Here is a 19605-nt window from a genome sequence, read left to right on the forward strand (position 1 = left end):
GCGTCATTTCCCCAAAACATCTCTAATTTGTGCCTGTACGTTTATTTTTGGCTTGCTACGCCCCTGGTTGCCTATATTTCTTTTAGGTATAAATCATTTTTATCTATTTATGTACTTAATTAAGCAAATAAAGTCCCCTAAATGAAAGTTTTGGCAGCTCGTTTCGCTCGTATCTCTTTGAACAGTTAGTACTGTACTAGTCATACCACAGGGAGTGAACGGAGCAAAAAAGTAATGTGAAACTTCTTTTCATATATCACGTAAAAATAAACTTTAAAATTACCAGAAGTTCACAACCTCTCTAACCCGAAATCCTAGAGCCGCCCCTGATATTGGAGTATTACAATAAGTTATTTTATTTCTCTCCCTTAGCAAAACAGGAAATAACCGAATCGATTACGTGTACTATATTAAACTGCAAAATCCCATTTTATGAGTTGTTACATTGATTTCTGACAAAAAGCGAAAGGTATGACAGGTAAGAGTATTTAAACGTTTATAACATTGTCTAACTTAAAATGTTTAAATACATCAATCGTAGAATGATTTAGATATACATGTTTAACCTGTCGCTGCAAACGACGAGTAATGAAAACGAAAGTGGTTGAAAATAGCGTCCAGTATCTAGTCCAGCTGATCACTGGGGTTTCAGTCACACAAACTTAAGAAATGTTTTAGGATGAGCCTTGGTAACGGGTTTGTGAGCAAAGTTTCATAGGTTTCAGGAAGATATTTGTGTTATTTACCGTTATCGAAAACGAAAGTAGGCTGGTATTTCACAGAGACCCCTGGGGTGTGGAACACTCCTGCCCCAACACAATCAGCCCCGACTACTATGTACATGTATTGTATGTTCCCACACAGAGAGATAACTGGCTTAGACAAGTTTCACCTGATGGAAAAAAGTGTTACACAGCCAAATAACACCGGTGCGTAGTAGTTTGGGGTGTAGGTGTTATACACCCCTATCGTCTGTGGAATTTCACAGAATAAACTTTTTCAACATTTTAACTTATTTTTTGATAAAAATGCATCTTTTTGGGCCTAGAAAAGTGACAAATCCGTAACCAAGGCTCGTCCGAAAACATTTTATTTGTATGAGCGTGCTTTAGAGACGTTGTTATGACTTCGACGATAAGCCGAATGTGGAAGGCTACTCCTGTATCAAATAGAATTACTGTATATGTATTTATTTCAATCAAGGAACGGTGAAATCTTTACTGTTAAGTAACTCATTCAAATCGTCATTCTGATTTGTTTTCGGCTAATTATTGGGTTTTCCATAACCTAGAAAATATTTCGAACTTTCAGGTAAACAGTAGCTGTACAGATCAAGATGCCAGGCCATGAGTCGAAAACGCTGTCCGACGACTTTATTGAGCGAGTGACGAAGGCTTTCAGACCAGAATTCATAGAGAATGTGAACGACCCAACACTTCTTGTAGACTACCTGCAATGTTTGGAAACAATTGATGAGGTGAGGATTTCAGATCTTTTATCAGTTTAATTACTTCGAATCTCTGAGTGTAACTGTTTTTAAGTCTCTTATATTTATAGGTCTAACTGTGAAATCATTAAAAGGTCTATTCGTATTATTTATTTATTTATTTCAGTCTCTTCCATTTACAAACATCAAATATATACAAATAAATAAACATCACAGCATTAAAAACACATGTAAATGGCCATTCAATTTTAGAATTATAAGAGACATACCCGTATAAAATAGTAGAAATAACGATACATACATTAAAAGTAACCAGATTACTAAACAAGTACAGATTTATATGTATAAGCAAGTGTGTGCTTGTGTGTTGTGAGTGCTTCAGTGTGTGTCTGTGTGTATGTGTTACCAGTTGACTTAAAACATACTGGTGTGCGTATGTGTGTAACCAGATTACTTAGAAACATACAGATATGTGTATATGTATGTATGTATGTGTGTCTGCATTTGTCTGTGTGGTTTGTGTGTGTGTGTGTAATTGAAACTGGTGGGGGAAAGTTACCTCAGAGTGTACTGATATGTTAAAAGGAAGTCAAATCCATATTTCAATGAACATATGACTAATTTATTTAATTCAGTCAGTGTGTGTCTGTGTGCAGGTGTCTGTGTGTATGTGTTACCAGTTGCCTTAAAACATACTGACCAGTGTGTATGTGTGTAACCAAATTACTTAGAAAAGTACAGACATGTGTATGTGTATGTGTGTCTGCATTTGTCTGTGTGGTTTGTGTGTGTGTGTGTGTGTGTGTGTGTGTGTGTGATTGCTACTGGTGAGGGAAAGTTACCTCAGAGTGTACTGATATGTTAAGTGGAAGTCAAATTCATATTTCAATGAACATATGACTAAGTTATTTAATTCAGTCAGTCACAATCCATTAACAATTATTAAGCATACTAAGTAAAATGAGGACTATGTATGCACTTGTATGAAAAAAATTGTAGACATAACTTAAATTTACAATAACTACAAAATCTACCAGTTTAATGGTGGATTTCATAAGAAAACAAACTATTGTTGATCACAGACACCCAGTGTGGTCTATATTAAAGCAACTGTTTTGTCTTGTCAAGTAATAAAGCCCCTTGTTATCCATTCATGTTCGAATAAGGCAAACATCCCTATTCTGAAAATGACTCCAACCTATTAAGTCTATGTTTTAACAATATCGTGTCATAGAAACACTATATGTAAGAAAAGTTAATAATAGTAATAATTGATAAAAAGATTATTTTTACAGTAGTGAACTTTGTACAAATATCACACTACTACGTACATACCCATGGATAAAATTGAGCAACAACTGCCTATAAGTCCAACCAGACACAACTTTACTTTTTAAAATGTAACTATAATACTCCCCTAATTCGTAGGGGAGTAATTTACCTGGATTTTATGATTGCGTCAGTCTATGAATTCTCATCACAACGAATAAGTTGGAATTCCGATTGAGTTGAAAACTATGTACGAAATGACCGTTTTTTTTCCAAAACAAGAAATTTCATTCAAAGAAAATTACTTTTTTACTGTTTATGTACTTGTATTATTGATATGATTGGTAGTTGTACGCAGATTTGATTATAGTTGCACGTGCAACTTCTCACGTTCACATGTTCATAGATTAGCTATTAGACATGTGAAAGTTTCTTAGAGGAGCAAAAATACATCCAGTGTTCCAATAGTGTAATTATGATAGTCTTAAGATCATTTCTCTGAGAAAGTATCAAGGATATATTCATGTTTTAATATTTTATATCAGCCTAGTTGGATACCGGACTGACTAGTCCTAAATATTTTTTGATGTATAGCGCCAAGCGATGTAGCCTTACTCATTTGGCTTATCGGGATGACCTATTTTATGATCTGATATTTTATAGTTGTCATCCCTCTGACGGAGACAGCGACAGTCAAAAGTTATCACGCTGTCACGAAACGTCCGATTTTTTGGACTATAAGTGATGAGGCTGATAGTAGGTCATTTTAACGTCTGTCGTATGACGCGGTTAGTGAGCGAATCCACGACCTCCCTCCCCCGAAGTGGACGTTCTACCATTTGGCTATCGAGACAGTTATAAAAAAGACCTTTTAGAGGCACAGAATGCAGCCAAGCAAAATAAAAGCAGATAGTGTTTGATTTAGTTCGTTGACGAGAGGTAATAAATTGTGCAGGAATCATCTCGCCGCTTAGCACCGACTTACGCGAAATTGTATTATACAAATACTGTACATTGTCTGTTTTCACAAAGGTATCAAAACTAAAACAACGCTATAGTCAAAATACGGGGAAGCTTTTTAAGGTAGTAATTTCATGGACGAATGGTTGAGGCCGCTAACTTAGAATCTCTCACTGCTGTCGGTTAGAAACTGCGCTTAGCGAGTAGAATTCTTTCATGTAGGGAAGCGGTCCAGCTAACTTACGGAAAGCCGGTGGTTTTACCCATTGCCGGTGCCTGATATAATGCTGGAGTGGCACCTGCATGAGACCATCCTCAACCTGGTCCAAGCATGAAAAGCTAGAAAGTCCCTATATGACTTATAATCATGACAGTGTGATGTTAAAGTGCCTTCCGTGGCATTGCAAGCAGTATAGATTTTATTTCCGATTTCATCGGGAAATCGAAAGTAGATCGTGAAGTCGAAAGTACATGCATAGAATTTTCGTCAGTTTTCCCCATAGGTAAAAAAATCCCAGAATAGGATTTTGGTGTCAGATTTTAGATTATGGACAGGCACTGCAATTATTTTCTCCATAGACTTCCATTATAAGAAATGACCCTGTCACATGCCCAAAAATCGAGAGATGACCATTTAAATGTGATTCTTTCATTAAGACAGCATTTCAGACACAAAAAATGGCAATTTTTTATCTATAATTATGGGCGTATCCAATCCATTTTCTTACAATTGTTCTTCAGACAAACCTACACCCTTTGTTGAGTGTCATTTAGAGGCAAAATGCCCACTGACACTTACTATAATGAAGTCAAGCATTCAGCCAGACACTTGTAAAATATTCCAAATTTCACAGAAAACATTTCATTGCTTGATTTTAACACATTTTTTATCCAATTAGCTTACGTCTCATTCAGTCTACACTTTTTTTCAACCAATCCAAAGCCGGCTTTCAATAACAGTATCTGACCTTATTCTAATATATTTACATGAATAAATTTACTTTTAAAATTAAACTCTCAAGTTTTGAATAGATAGCTAGTAAATTGATTTAATTTAAACAGACACTATGGGTTTTTTACACATACGCGCTAATTATCTCTATCTATAGTTATGACGTCATCCTTCGTAGAAGAAGGGGTAATTGTCCTTCCGTCTGTCAGTAGAGCCTTTGGTGTCCTCTCAGTGACTAGAGATAACTTTGTCTCACAATCGTAAATCTTCAGAGGATGATTGGCTGTAGTCAGTATGTGGTCCGTATTGTTTTTATGGTCAGTAGGTCAAAGATCAAGGTCACAGTGACCTTTATACTGTAAATGGGTTCTACTCTATAATTGAAAATATTTTGACCTTCAGCCGTCAGACTTTTTATGATGATTTCTTTGGGAACGCTTCATAGGATGATTGCCCATGGTCAGTATTACCTTTTTCTTTGATTTTGGGATCAGTAGGTCTATGAGCAAGGTCATACTGACGGTGACCTTGAAACTTTAAACTTCGGATGATTGTCTGTGCTCAGTAGATGTCCTATTGATCTTTGATCAAAGGTCAAGGTCAAAGGGACTTCTGAATCGAACTCCTCGGTAAGATGCTTCTCTGTAGTCAATAAAAGGCACTTGTTGTCATTTGGTCAGATGTCAAGGTCACAGATTACAAAATTATATACATATTGCCTTCGACAGGCTAACATTGAGGGCATAGAGTTTTAACAGATAGCTTTAGTTAATAGTTACTGTAAGAATTTATTATTTTGAAACTGCCTTTCAAATGGCATTGGAAAGTATATTTATATTACCTTTTTGCAAACTCTAAGGGTATGAATATAATGTGATAAACAATTGCTTGTGAGATAAGCGGAACTTTCTTTAAGAAATACTAAAACTGTTCTTATACTTTATCATTCAATAAAATATGGGCATAATTCGGGTCATATACTGTTACAATATACCCCCATGATTAAAAAGTGTTGCATAGCCAACGGAACGCATAGATATTTGTTTCTTTTTCCTCAGATTTTTGAGAAGTATAACTAGTAATCTATGAGCTCGCAAAATATTTATGTTATAGATAGAGTTATCAAGTGAATTCTTCGTGAAAAAGAAACCGATAGGGAGGGAAACGGAACGTAGCGGAGTGACCGACCGAGGTTTCTTTTTATCGAAGAATTCTCTTAATGGACAGTATCTGAAAATAGTGTGCAACCTACATTTTTGACCAATCGGAGCGAGTTATATTTTTAAAAAATCATCAAATTAGGTTAATTGACCCAGTATGTATGACGTCAAATCATCACAACGTCAAACTTTATGTCGTACATTTATGACGTCACCGCTGAATCATAATTGAGCTAATTGAATTTGCTCGTCGAGATCGAAACGTGTTTACGCCCTACACATAAGTCAGTGACTTTTTAACGTAATTCATAATTGTGTTTTCAACCATTTGTCCGTGAAATAATTCGTACGCAATGGAACTGAAGGAAGTAGAATCTCTTATTTTACAATCAAAGGGGGCAAAATGTATGAGCCAGTCATATTTTATGGAAGATTTATATAGGCTTTTTGCTATATCTTTATATAGCAATTAATGCGAGTCATGTTTGAATAGTTCGTAACTGTTCAAAGCAAGACACAGGGCTGTACTTTACTGAAACGCCCGATAAACGAATACTATTCACGAATACTATTCAATATGCTTGTTCCTAATCTATCGATTCATATTTATAGGAAATGGTGAAAGCTCAGCAGACACAATATGGTGCAACGCATGCTGCCAGCGTCCTGTTTGATCATCTTATTAGAAGACCGGAGTGGATAGAAGATTTGAATAGAGCTTTAAGAGAACCGGGCATTGGGCTTGGCTTCCTTGCTGATAAGCTGGAGAACTTTGAACGTAAGTTCCTTTCCTTGAAATATTCTTCATATATACCAAGCTATTAGTTAAAACTAACTTTCATGCAAATACAACTGTTCTACAAAACAAAATTGTAATGTTTGAATAGATTTGATTATGTAACTGGTCGAAGCCTGTAGAAATACTGCATCAGATTTTTGAATGTACACTATCCCTTATGTAAATCGGCTTTTTATCAATAAAACACTTTTTGTGTAGTCAAGCAACTGAAACTATAAACAATGAGAGATTACACACAAAAAAAACAGCAAACAACAAATGATCATAACACGTTTCCTTTTTGAAGGATTTAGGATGACGGATATCGCCAGACTGAAAACTGGTATAATACTTGATTTATTCACAGAATCTGATACAGAACGAGATTTAAGACCAGTCTGCGTCTTCAAAATATTACTTCTATAGCCATGAACATGTGTGGCTTCCAGTGTTTCAAATATATTTTACTGACTAAAGTTTTTGTTTTCAACTGTATATGTCAAAACAAGGAAATTACTGTTTTAGAAAAATGTTTTACACAAATTAATGTATCTTTGTAATTCATCTGAATTTTGTTCAGGTGAGTTATTGATATAGGTAGATGGTCGGCGTCATTCGCCCGTCGCCCTGCATCAACATTTTTACTTTAAAATCTTCTGCTCTGAACGTACTTGTCAGATCCAAACCAAACTTGTTCAGTATCATCCTGGCATAGACCTCTATCAAGTTTTTACAAATGGTTCACAGTGGGCCTTTTAGGAGCCATCAGAGCTAAAAATAGAAAAAAATAGAAGAAAAAGTCTTTAAACGACTTCTCACGAACCGCATGATGGATCTTCATCAAATTTGATCTGCAGACTCTTTATAACAACCTCTCAAAATAGGGGGCTACAAAGGCTTTAAACAAATATAACTTAAATCAGCTTCATCAGACTTAGTTTGTCAGATGATCAGGGTCCACTGGAGGTGAGCAACTTGTAGTTTGAAGTTCTTACATGTAAGATGTTTCTGTATTATTGCAGTTACCATATCTGGCCGTTGGGATATATGCATGTTCACTGATGAATACGGGAAAGCTTGTTTCAATGGCAACTGCTCAGACACAGACTTAGTTGATGGCAAAGATCCAGATTCGCTGTTTAACAAATTGGTCGGTGGTAATTCAGGAAACGATGAGACAACTAAATCTGCTCCCGTACAAACTGACCATGAACAATCTCCTATGGAAATAACAACCCCCGAAACCACCGTGAATCTTGGTATTGATGACGTGAAAGAAGCATTACGTATGAAAAGAGAAGAAATTCGCCTTAAATTTATGGAAAAAGTATACTCGTTTGTACAACTTCCCGAAGACGTGCCTGTTGCAATACATTATATGGAGAAAATAAATGTACAGCTTGATAAGATCGACCGCGGTAGCGTCATCTTCAGTATCTACGTAGGCTCTTTCGATGCGCTGCAAACCTTCGAACAGCTGTGGAGATACGGGGGCCTGAAAAAAATGCTTGACAAAGAGATGCTTAATCAGGACATGTTGAAGGTATAACGTTGGTTATTAATTCGTTGAGATTTTCGGAGAATCTGTTTGTTTTTTTTTGCACCTCTGCTCTGTGGAGCGGGCATATAGATTTGGTCTTGTCCATGCGTCCGTCCGTTCCTGCATCCGTTTGTCCGAAAAAAAGTTTGTGATTGCGTTAAGCTCCAGAGTATTTGAAATAAAGTGATGAAATCTTGCATGATGTTTATCATGACATGAATTTGCGCACCTCCTATTTGTCGTCTGCCTTGCCCCAGTTTCCAGAGTTATGGCCCCTGAAATAGTAAAAGATGCACATTTTCACACTGTGACGCGCCAAGCTCAAACAAGTATTTCGTATAAATTGATAAAAACTTACATATGGCTTTATCATGATATGAACTTGTGTACTTGCTCAATTTTTTTTTATCTGGCTCCACCACCATATATCCAAGGTTATGGCCCCTGAAATAGTCAAAACTGCACATTTTCACGTAATGACGTGCCTAGCTCAAAACATATTTCTTGTAAATTCATGAAACCTTGCATAAATCTTTACCATGATGTGACCTTAGACACTTGGCATAATTAGAGTTATGGCCCTTGAAATAACCACAATTGTGGATTTTTGTTTGTGATGTTCATTGTTTGTGATGTTCATAGCTCAAAAAGTATACATGACCTAGAATAATTCCTTTATATAAAATGTTTGTTGAGACTATACCCCTTTATATTGCAAATATTTGAATTATTGTCACTTATTTGTGACAAATATACCAGTGAGGGCACACCCTGGGTCCTACAGACACATTCTAGTTTAGGTTACTTTATAAACGTGAGTCAGACACAATCGTCATGAGGTCAGTGCAGAGTGCGTTCTACAGAGCTATTGATTTAATGAGTACGTGTTGACCACTGTCTGATCAACATGCGAATGTAAATTTCAGTTTAACCATTGTTAATTGACATAAGATTATCAAACGTAAGTAGTTTATTCGGAAGCAAAGGTATACTCCATTTTAACTCATCTGAGCACGAAGTGCTCAAGGTGAGCTTTTGTGATCGCCCTGTGTCCGTCGTCCGTCGTCAACAATTTGACTGTTAACACTCTAGAAGTCACAATTTTGGCCCAATCTTGATGTACGAATGTTACCCTCAATAAAATCTTGGACGAGTTAGATATTGGGTCATCTGGGGTCAAAAGCTAGGTCACTAGGTCAAATCAAAGGAAAAGCTTGTTAACACTCTAGAGGTTACAATTATAGCCCAATCTTAATGAAACTTGGTCAGAATGTTACTCTCAATACAAACTTGGACAAATTCGATATTGGGTTATTTGGAGTCAAAAACTAGGTCACCAGATCAAATCAAAGGAAAAGCATGTTAACACTCTAGAGGCCACATGTATGACCATATCTTAATGAAACTTAGTCAGAATGTTAATCTTGATGATCTTTAGGTCAAATTCTAATCTGGGTCAGGTGGGGTAAAAAACTAGGTCATTGGGTAAAATAAAAGAAAAATCTACTTAACACTCTAGAGGTAGAGGCCACATGCATGGCCATACCTTAATGAAACCTAGGCAGTATATTAATCTTGATGATCTTTAGGTCAAGTTTAAATCTGGGTCAGGCGGGCTCAAAAGCTAGGTCACCAGGTCAAATCAAATATAAAGCTTGTTAACACACTTGAGGCCACATTTATGACCATATCTTAATAAAACTTGATCAGAATGTTAATCTTGATGATCTTTAGGTCAATAGGTCAGGTAAGCGATAGAGGGCCTCCATGACCCTCTTGTTTAAACGTGTAGTAATATCTAAAACCTTGTAGTTTAAGATTATAATTTCTATGTGAATATTTAAGCAATTCATTTTGTCTAAATTCATTTGTTGAAACTGTTTAATGTAGTCAATATTTTTTGACAGGAGCTGAAGGCGGTCGCTGTAAAGGCCGGTCATCCAGTTGACAATATTCAGTCACAACTTGAAGTTTTTGACACAGATATAGAGCGATGCAGATCTGCACTAATAAAGTCAAACTTTGGTAATTATCATGTTAATTGCATAAAATATATGATATGTTAAAAGTTGAAGTATTTTTAGAAAGCACACAGCTTGATTTATGTAATAGGATTTCAAAGGCTAATTTGTTTTGGCGTGATATAACACCTGTTGACTTTGACCTTTTACGTTTGCTTTTGCGTCTAAGAACTCCCGGTCTTCAGATAGGCTGTGTACAGGCATGAACCTAAATAATGTTTTTGTTTGCTTGTTTATTTTACGTTTAACGCCGTTTATTGAACTGTATTTCAGTTATGTAACGGCGGATACTCGGCTTAACCAATGTTCCTGTATTATGCGCCGGTTAAGCATTACCAGTGTTCGTTGATTCTGTACCATTTCCATTCCATTTGCGCCGTAAAACCCAAATAAATAAACAGTTCAAGCATGTTATTTCGCAGGTAACTGCCTACATGTATCAGAGGTGGAGGACGAATGATTTCAGACACAAATGTCTTTTATCGAATCGTGACGGAGAACATACGCCCCGCCCAGGGATCGAACTCATAAACACGCGATCCGTACGTATGCGCTGTCCCTAAAAGTGCGGTCTAAATAAAGTAGCTCTTGGGATAAAAGGGCGGGCTAAATAAAGAAGCTCTATAATACTGTTTAATGCATCAGCATAGGCTTTACGCGAACAAATTAACACTTTGTAGTCGCACTAAGTATTTCATGATATTGATATCAATTATAAATGATTATTTCCGAACTAATTTGTAAATACGTTTCATCATTTTTTAGGTTTCCGTCCAACGAATTTTGCTGACAGCTATTTACTACAAGATAAAAGCAGAGGTAAGGAAAGAAAGTTAAGAGAAATTACATTCTATGCCACCGAACGCCTACCTGACGAATTGAAATGCATGCTGGAGGACCCGTTTGTTTCGGATAGAGTAGCACGATTTTTTGAGTCAGATTCATTGAGGCAAAAGTTTAAAAATGAAGAGGACGGAGAATCTACTACTTCATCAATGTCTGTTGCTTGGCACTTTACTGAGTGGTTGAATGAAGAATTGGTAACTTACCTAACAGACCTCGATCCTGATACAAAGCAGCATCTGTTGACGCTAGCTGTTTACCTCATCCATGCGATTGGACATGATGGCACTTTAGCGATTCCACATGAAGCATTGTCCGAAAACTTCAAAATAGAAGAGGTGAAGACGACATTTCCTACTGTATCAGTTGACAGCGGCTGTTGGCTTGATATGATTAAGATCCCAAGTGAAGTGATTGTTGACAGTGGAACATTATTAACAGCTTGCAAAGAACTGATGGCAAAGAGGGTTATGTGTCGAAGTAAAAACCATCTGATTTGTCTCAGTGAATTAATTAAAGATGCATTTGTGGCAAAGGTAGTTTTGTGCAGTAACTGCAAAGGAAGTATAAAGGTCATCGCTGGCTCCTTCGAGTACATGCAGACGTTGATAGGACTTTTTGAAGGGAAGGTTCGAAGTTATTTCAGCGACCAAGATATGGGAGAAGTTGCCACTTGTTCTTTTAAAACAGATGAACTGAGGAAAATAGGTATTCATGGAACACATACGCTAACTATTGGTTCAGAAAGCAGCTTTTATAACACAGATCTTTTTTCTTGCCGGCCTGGTACAGTTGAGCTCACAAAGGAAATTTCAGATGCCGGGGAAACAATAAAGAGGCGTTTAAAGGCAAATCTACAAACCAAAAACATATGTTTTGATATTTCGGAAGTTACGGACGAGGAGTCTTTCTCTGTAGAAACAGGATTGCACTGGCTTAATGCCTTAACAAGGAAACAGTCTGGACAAGAATCTTTTCTTGGTATGGGATCAGTTTGGAGACAGTCAGATTTTGTCAGAAGTATTTCAGTGAGCAATTCATTCGTAAATGGTAAAACCCTGAACAGTATCGGCATGTATCTCAATGTTACTCCATCCTTATCAAGCATGAGTTTGAGACACTGTCAACTGAAGAGCAACCTTCTCAGAAATGTGTTACAATCTGGACACTTCAGAAATATCAGACATGTCAATATTTCAGACAATGATATCTTCCAAGGAAGCTCTCAGCCGATAGGATTGATGTATATAACATCACTAGAAAGACTTGAAATTCAGAGTTGCCACCTGGGTGATGACGGAATGAAACTTTTGGCTGTTGATTTACATCATATGCAGAAATTGAGAGAATTGAACATAGCAAACAACAGAATAACTTCTCGAGGACTTCTGGCACTGACAAAAGCTCTGAGCAAAAATAGACGGATATCCGGTCTTCGTATCCATAAAAACTACATTGGAAAAGAAGGTAGCCTAATACTTGCAAGTTGGCTGGAATCAATGATCCTTCTAGAGGTGTTGAACATCAGCGAATGTGGAATCGGAGACAAGGGGAGTACGATGATTGCCAGTGCACTTGTTAGCAGGTCTTTGAGGAAGCTTTCTATGCGAAAGAATGACATAACTCCAAAGGGATCTCGTGACTTTTTTAAGACGTTTCATCGACCGCCATATCTGGAACATTTGGATTTCAGTGAAAATGCATTATTTGCAGTTTCAGATAGGAGAACCATCGCCGTGGCTGCAGACCTGTTTCCGACTGCTTCAAAGGAACCGTTCTTGAAATTTCTTCAAGATCCAACACCAATGAGTCATTTGTCTCTGTGGAATACCTGTTTAGGTGAAAAACGCCTTTTTCAGGGTTGGCAGAACTACAAATGTTTTGCAGACATGACATACCTGTGTCTGCAAGAAAATAATCTTTCAGATGATTTTGCAAGAGATATATCGGAATGCATCATACAGTCAAACTGCTCCAATCTTCAACATTTCAATCTGCGCCAAAATCATATTGGGAACATGGGAGCGATAGATATAGCGAAGGCGTTGTCAAAACAGATGTATCTCAAAGAAGTTCTGTTGGACAGAAATGAAATAGGAGATGAGGGAGCGAAGCAGATAATGGGCAGTTGCATTTCTTTACCATCTGTTGAGCGCATTGACTTGTCTTGCAACAACATCTCAAGACAAATGATGGACAGTATCGTGAATGACTTATACCAGATCCATAGCACACACACATACGACGGCGTACCAATCTCTGAAGATACGCAACGTGTTATTCCTGATATTGTAAAGATACCAAGTTCCTTTGATGAAAATAGTTTCATCGTTAAAAAAGATTATGATAAATATTTGATCACTATGTAAAGACTGTCAAGTATTTGATCAGCCTGGACGAACGAATGTATGACGAAAGTACTGACGATGTTCCCAAATATAACGATAACGTAGTCGGTTTCGCCCTGGGGTTACATGAGATATTTTAGCCATACTTTTTGAGAAACATTGAACTCTGTGTCTGATAAAGAGTTCTGCAGCAATACATGAAAATTATACGTCTTTATAAACAAAGATTGCCAAATGTTACATCGGCGTATTCCTCGTCTCCTCGACGAAATAGGTTTCTTTTGTAGAACGAAAACCAATAGGTTCAAGAATATTTTCACATATTAAGAGCTTTTGATTTGTTTCATAGAATTATGTTCTTAAATCATATTCTAAAATGTTTACTCACATATTTTGATTTTATGTAATGTATTTTGTTTGTTAAATGTTCTGTGTTTAAAATGATTATACATTTCGATGTCAAAGACACGGCAGGCATAAAACATTTAGACAGTCCGTTCGTCAGATAGTCGATACGGAGTACTTTTTGTCCTTAGAATATGGACATGTCTATTTTTTTAAGTATAAATACTTCAGGTATGTAGAGCGGTTAACTAATTTATCATGCCGTTTAAGTTTACTTTAAAAGAAAGAGTTTTTTTTGTCCAAAATTTACTTTCCTTTGTAATTTACATATGTTATCACTTCAGTGGTCGTACACTTGAAGTAGGAAAAACCCTTTGCAAATGCTTAGAGAACTAATGTCATGTACAGACGATGTAATCAATTATTTATCTTTATCACATGTTTGACGCATGGGAGAGAAATAAAGCCGTTACATAAATTTGATATTACACTTTTACTGAAGTCGTTTTAAGGATGAAGGATACTAAGAATGTTTTCATAAACTTTGAGCTTCTAAGACATGTAAGAGAAAAAATGCAAAGTTCATCGCACTCGGGTTTTTCTTAGGAGAGAATTTCCTCATTCCACTGTTCAGGTATTTCTGAAATAAACGGGGTTACATTATAAAACGCATAATATCCAACTTCATGTTATAGAAATTTCAGGTGTTAAAGGTTACTATGGATGCATCTTGATATCAGTACAATGTGCCATGATAAGCAAAAATGTTACAGACAGAACACTTTTATGTTTACTTGTTGACATAATTATCTTAACTGTCCACATTTTATTTCAGTTCAGATCTGTAAAAATATTTGATGTTAAGATTTTAGAAAAATATTATGCTGCTGTAATGACACACAAAATGCTTTAAAATGAGGAGAAAAAGGTTGGGGGTCATCGTGCATCTAATAGATATATTTAGACAAAAATGTTGTAGTTTGATATTTTTGACATTTTGTTTTAAAATTAGATTCTCTTGCATCAGATAAAGGCAAATACCGATAAAAAGTAAGTGTGAATTGTTTGTTCGAAACAAGTAGAATGTTTGGATAAATGGAGTAATATTATCCATGTTTTGTTGATTTAGCATTTATTTTCAGCATAGATTTTGTTAGGAATAAATATTTAAAGAAACAGTTTTCAAAATGGCGGACATCCTGAAAGAAACGTTCGTACATCCTTAAGAATAGAAAACGTTTGTTGAATTGACTTGTTCTATAGTAGGTAATGGAAGTAGAAATTCTGATGTTTCAGCAGGAAATGCTTACATGTGATAAAAAAGAATATTTCATTTGTGTTTTATATATAATAACAGATCTACATAGACAATAAAATATAATTGATACAATTAAACAGAGTAGAAAAAATGTATGTAAATGGAATATCTGTTCACGTTTAGACTGTGTTTTTTAATATTATTTGCAAGATCTTACACATTTCAACTCTTTGTATTTTATAGTTAGTTTCAACTCCTGTTAAAATCAATTTTAGATTAGTTGAATACGAAATTACTTGTAAAGGGATGTTCAATAAATATCCGAAAATAATTATCTAATTTCTACACATTACTTAAATCTATGCTGTAGATAATGAAGATTTTCTTGATCTGTAGAAATATATTTTCATGTCAAATAAAAATAAATTGTAATCAGATGAAGATTTATTTGTTTATGTTTTTGTTGGTTTGAACAACGCAGCGACACAATTATAGCTCATAAGGCGAATTTCCAGCTCTGATGGTAGAGGAAGACCCAAAGTGCCTCTCTGTATAATATCACGAGCGGGTACCTGAGTAGAACCAACGACGTTCTGTAAGCCAGCAGGAAGAACATCCTCACATGGAGAATTCAACACCACGAGTGAGGCTCGGAGCCCACATCGTATAGAGACGAGAGATTTGAAGTCAGCGACTTTTTTAACCACTCGGCCACAGAGCCCCTTAGATGAATATTTATATGAATAATGTCAAAATATGAATGAGACATTATTGAAAGATTTGACAGGCATATTGTGTTGTTGAACACATGAAAATTAGTGTTAAACAAAGATATACGATTACATATTGAGTTTTGAATTAAACCTCAAAGTGACAAATGCGTTGTGGGACAATGTCATCTTATCAATGGCATGGTAGGTTTAAAGCTATCAAGGAGAGTATCACTAAGGTCTTGAGGGTCAAACGTCAGACAAAACAAAACACCCAGTCACTTTAGCTTCTTAACAATGTAGATAGAGCATTTTTGACTTGATCTGTACATAAAACTCTGTCAGTTTAGCAGAAACTTGATCACCGGGTCAAATAAAAGAAAGTTCTTGTTAACACTCTTGAGACCATGTTTATCACCGTGAATGTAAGTCATGTTCAAAACTGGGTTACCTGAGAATTTAAAGTAGGTCGCTTGGTCAAATCATAAAGAAATAATATTTACTGTCTTGAGACTACATTTTATACTTTATGTTCGTAATACTTTACCAGGATCTTTGCCTCTTGGAAATTTAGGTTAAGGTTAAGTTTGACACTGGATTATCTTGGTCAAATACAAAGCCACTTGGTTAGATCGTAGAAAGATCTTCGTGAGAATGCTTAGAATGTTTGTTATAAATGTAGGATAAATTTGTATCAGGGTCATGTGGGACAAAATCTAGGTCATTAGTTCAAATTATAGAAAAGTCTTTGTCAACGTTTTAAATTTGATATTCATAAATCTTCGTTAGAATATTTGTCTGTATAAAAAGGACACATTTAAAAGTGGGTAACGTAATGTTAGAAACTGTGAATAGGTCAAATTATTGAGAGCCTGGTGGGCTAATGGTACTTTGCGGAACGGAACGAAACGGAACGGAACAAGTTGAGAGGCACCCAACGGAGTATAATCAAAATGTAAAGAACAATGCTTTCAAACTAATCCGACCACTATTTCTGAAAAAAAAAGAATGATCTTACTGTAATCTTCAAGTAATGTTTACATCTGACACATTACGATTTAACTTCTGTTGATGTTTACAACATATTCAGACGGGTCAGTTCTACATTAGATGCAGCTGCGTTTTATTCCCGACTTTGTTCCGTTCCGTTCCGCAAAGTACCATTAGCTATATAGGTAATGATATTTTGCGGAACGGAACGAAACAAGAAATATTTTACTTGATGTGATTTCAGCTTGTGCCACAGACAATCAACTGACCAGTTTCAAGGACTGCGTCTGCACCAAATACGTTTTGCAAGCACTGGAATGGAATGGTTTAGATTGCTAACTCAATTTGCATGTTGAGGCACGCGCGTGCAAGCTAAAGTCACCAAAACGGCCCCTGGGTCATACATCCACCATAAAAGCTAGGTCATTAAATTGCTCCGGTATGATTTAAAACATAACAAAACAAAGGTAATCTACAAACTGAATTTGACGACATAAAACAAAATAGTCTTATATCGGTCCGCTCGTCAACACGTTGTTTACCGCTGAATAGACAACGCCTGTTTTCATTTTTGTTGAACTGACGTAGAATTAGGTCTCCCGTTACAACAACATAAAACATCCCAGATTCGCGTTTTTCTCTAAGGTATGAAATCCTATTTAGAAAAAATAATTTTAGATATATGTGTTCATCAAATTTCATGTCTATCCCACATCTCCTTATCTGTTATGAGTATGAAAATATTGTTATCTGTACTTATTTTTTTCTATATTCAAACCTCTATAAACTTGTCAAATCAAAAGTTTAAAAGGTAATATCTTTGGAGGCATTGAGCATATCGAACGCAGCCAGTTTTGCACTCTAGCTCGAACAGACTTAATTGAAAGATATAACGGACTGATTCTTACATGTACACTAATCATCATTAATAACAAAATATAAAATACATGTGAGAATCGACTCGACAAAAACTTTTTTTTCTTTCTTATTTTCACAGGTCATAGATCTTCTTGCATAAGACAGGAGGTTTCCGTAGCATTAACAGAAGTCAGTATATGGGCATCTTAAGAAATATACAATAATAACTCCAAAATTTGTTGCAAGACCCATTCTATAACATAACACCGCTTGTATCATTTGCAAAGTTATTACAATTTTCAGGACAATGTGTGGCTATTTCGTAAACCCAACCGGCTTCCAAATGTGTAGCTGGATGTCTACACAGGTGCTACAAGTTCAAGTGTGATCTTAGTTGCCACTGTTTAAAACTCAACAATAGGCAAGAAATCAATATATTTTATGCTTGTTCCTTAAAACAAGGAAGTGTCAAATATATACGTAAATGTTGAGAAACAAACTGTTTAATTGTTTTTTCCCGATAAGATAATAAGCTCTCCTCCATATTGATTCTATAAAATTGTCAGAAAGTTTTTCTCAACTGTAGTCTAGAATAATATTTAGGCCCTTTAGCATGTTTAGGAGTAGATAAAAAGGTTGTACTGAGGACCCAGTTACCACTAAGATTGAAAATTAATAATAGACTGATGTCTACTCGACTGGCCTTAGAATCTCCTATGGTAGGACAAATGGCATTTTATCTGCTCAGCATTTTTCTAATTCCTACTTAAATGTATCACATGGTTTTGTAGGTTCAAAGGATGAGAAAGTGCTTTAAAATTGAAAACAAGTAAAGGTTGTTGTGATGGGTGAGATAAAAACTGCATTCAGCTTCAGCATTTGTATCATAGTACTTAAAAGTAAAACATGTGCAGGCAGTATTGAGTAGAGGAAACAAAAGTTCTCAACACAGGAAGAGGTATACAAAGTGAGAGTTTTTAGTACAACTGATTAGTCTTTGTAACATACATACCAGCTGCAGTGGTATTGGATTAAAATAACGGTAACACGTAATAACATTTTCTTTGTGAAATAACACAGAAACCATTACAATGATATATCTTTATGAAGTTCAGAATTTATATTTTAAACTGACAATCTACAAACAAATTTACGCCCCTAGTTTCTTGACCGTTCTTATCTTATTTTGCCCTTCCAATTTACAAGTTATACTTTCTTTGTAGTATATTTATGCTGTTTCAATTATAATATTAACTTACTACTTCAAGGTATATAGCCAATGATGATTATATGTCAGAATATTTTTTTTATATTGGTAACGTAACACATAAGCACAGATAGTGCTTGACCCCTTTTTCATGGTATTATTTGTTGAATTGCTGTTTATGATAGGATATGGGTATTTGTAGCTGATTTGGATTCATTATGTCAATGTCTGGATCCCAGCATCACACATTATGCCATATACAATAGTTAAAGGGAACCAGATATTTGTTAGAGCAAGTACTCGTTGTAAAACCCTTTGTATAAATTTAGACCAATCAGAAACAAGTTCTATAGATAGTACGTCTGCTAAGGTATAAATAGGTAGACGGATGACAGACATTCTGTATCCGGAGATAGAAGAAGACGCATCGAGGATTCAACTAATAATTTATCCAAGTACCTTAATAAGGAAGTTATTGCAACTACACTGTCAGGACAGATAAATTATCAAATTGACGTTTGAAGTTCATAGACGAAAGAAGAGTTGCAGAATTTCAACAAAGTTTCGTGCTATAGGCCAGCGCATAGGAGTTTTGCCATAACGATAGTTGAATGCTATAGACGATAACAAGTATAGGCTGAACACGGAACGCTGAGACAGAGACCCAGAGTTTGTTAATAAACTGAGATCGCAGGAGAGTTCGAGCTTACAGACGGTTCCACGTTATTGGCGAATACAGCTCCAAGGCATTGGGGATATACCTATATAGCAATTGAATGCTACATGTGATAGCATATAGGAGCTGAGCATCCAGGAGTTAGTACAATCATATAGAGTTGCAACTTCAGTTATTAAGAGGACAGAGGCCGAGCATCTATGCGATAGGACCCGTATGTTGGAGATTCAAAGACATTATCTT

The 19605-nt window shown here is 35.9% G+C and overlaps 1 protein-coding gene across 2 annotated transcripts; it reads left to right on the top strand.

Moving 5' to 3' along the window:
- Positions 1-356: 356 nt before the first annotated feature.
- On the top strand, positions 357-15362 carry LOC123532121 (uncharacterized). 2 transcript variants are annotated; one of them, XM_053518584.1, is made up of 6 exons: positions 357-478; positions 1312-1477; positions 6401-6566; positions 7589-8109; positions 10014-10131; positions 10893-15362. In XM_053518584.1, exons 2-6 carry the CDS (start codon positions 1337-1339, stop codon positions 13337-13339), a joined length of 3393 nt encoding a protein of 1130 aa, XP_053374559.1. In that variant the 5' UTR covers positions 357-478; positions 1312-1336; the 3' UTR covers positions 13340-15362. The 2 variants fall into 2 exon arrangements, with proteins under 2 accessions (XP_053374559.1, XP_053374560.1); XM_053518585.1 differs by having other exon boundaries at positions 389-469.
- Positions 15363-19605: the final 4243 nt, after the last annotated feature.

The sequence above is a fragment of the Mercenaria mercenaria genome, chromosome 11 (assembly GCF_021730395.1).
Source record: "Mercenaria mercenaria strain notata chromosome 11, MADL_Memer_1, whole genome shotgun sequence".
NCBI classification, from domain to species: domain Eukaryota; kingdom Metazoa; phylum Mollusca; class Bivalvia; order Venerida; family Veneridae; genus Mercenaria; species Mercenaria mercenaria.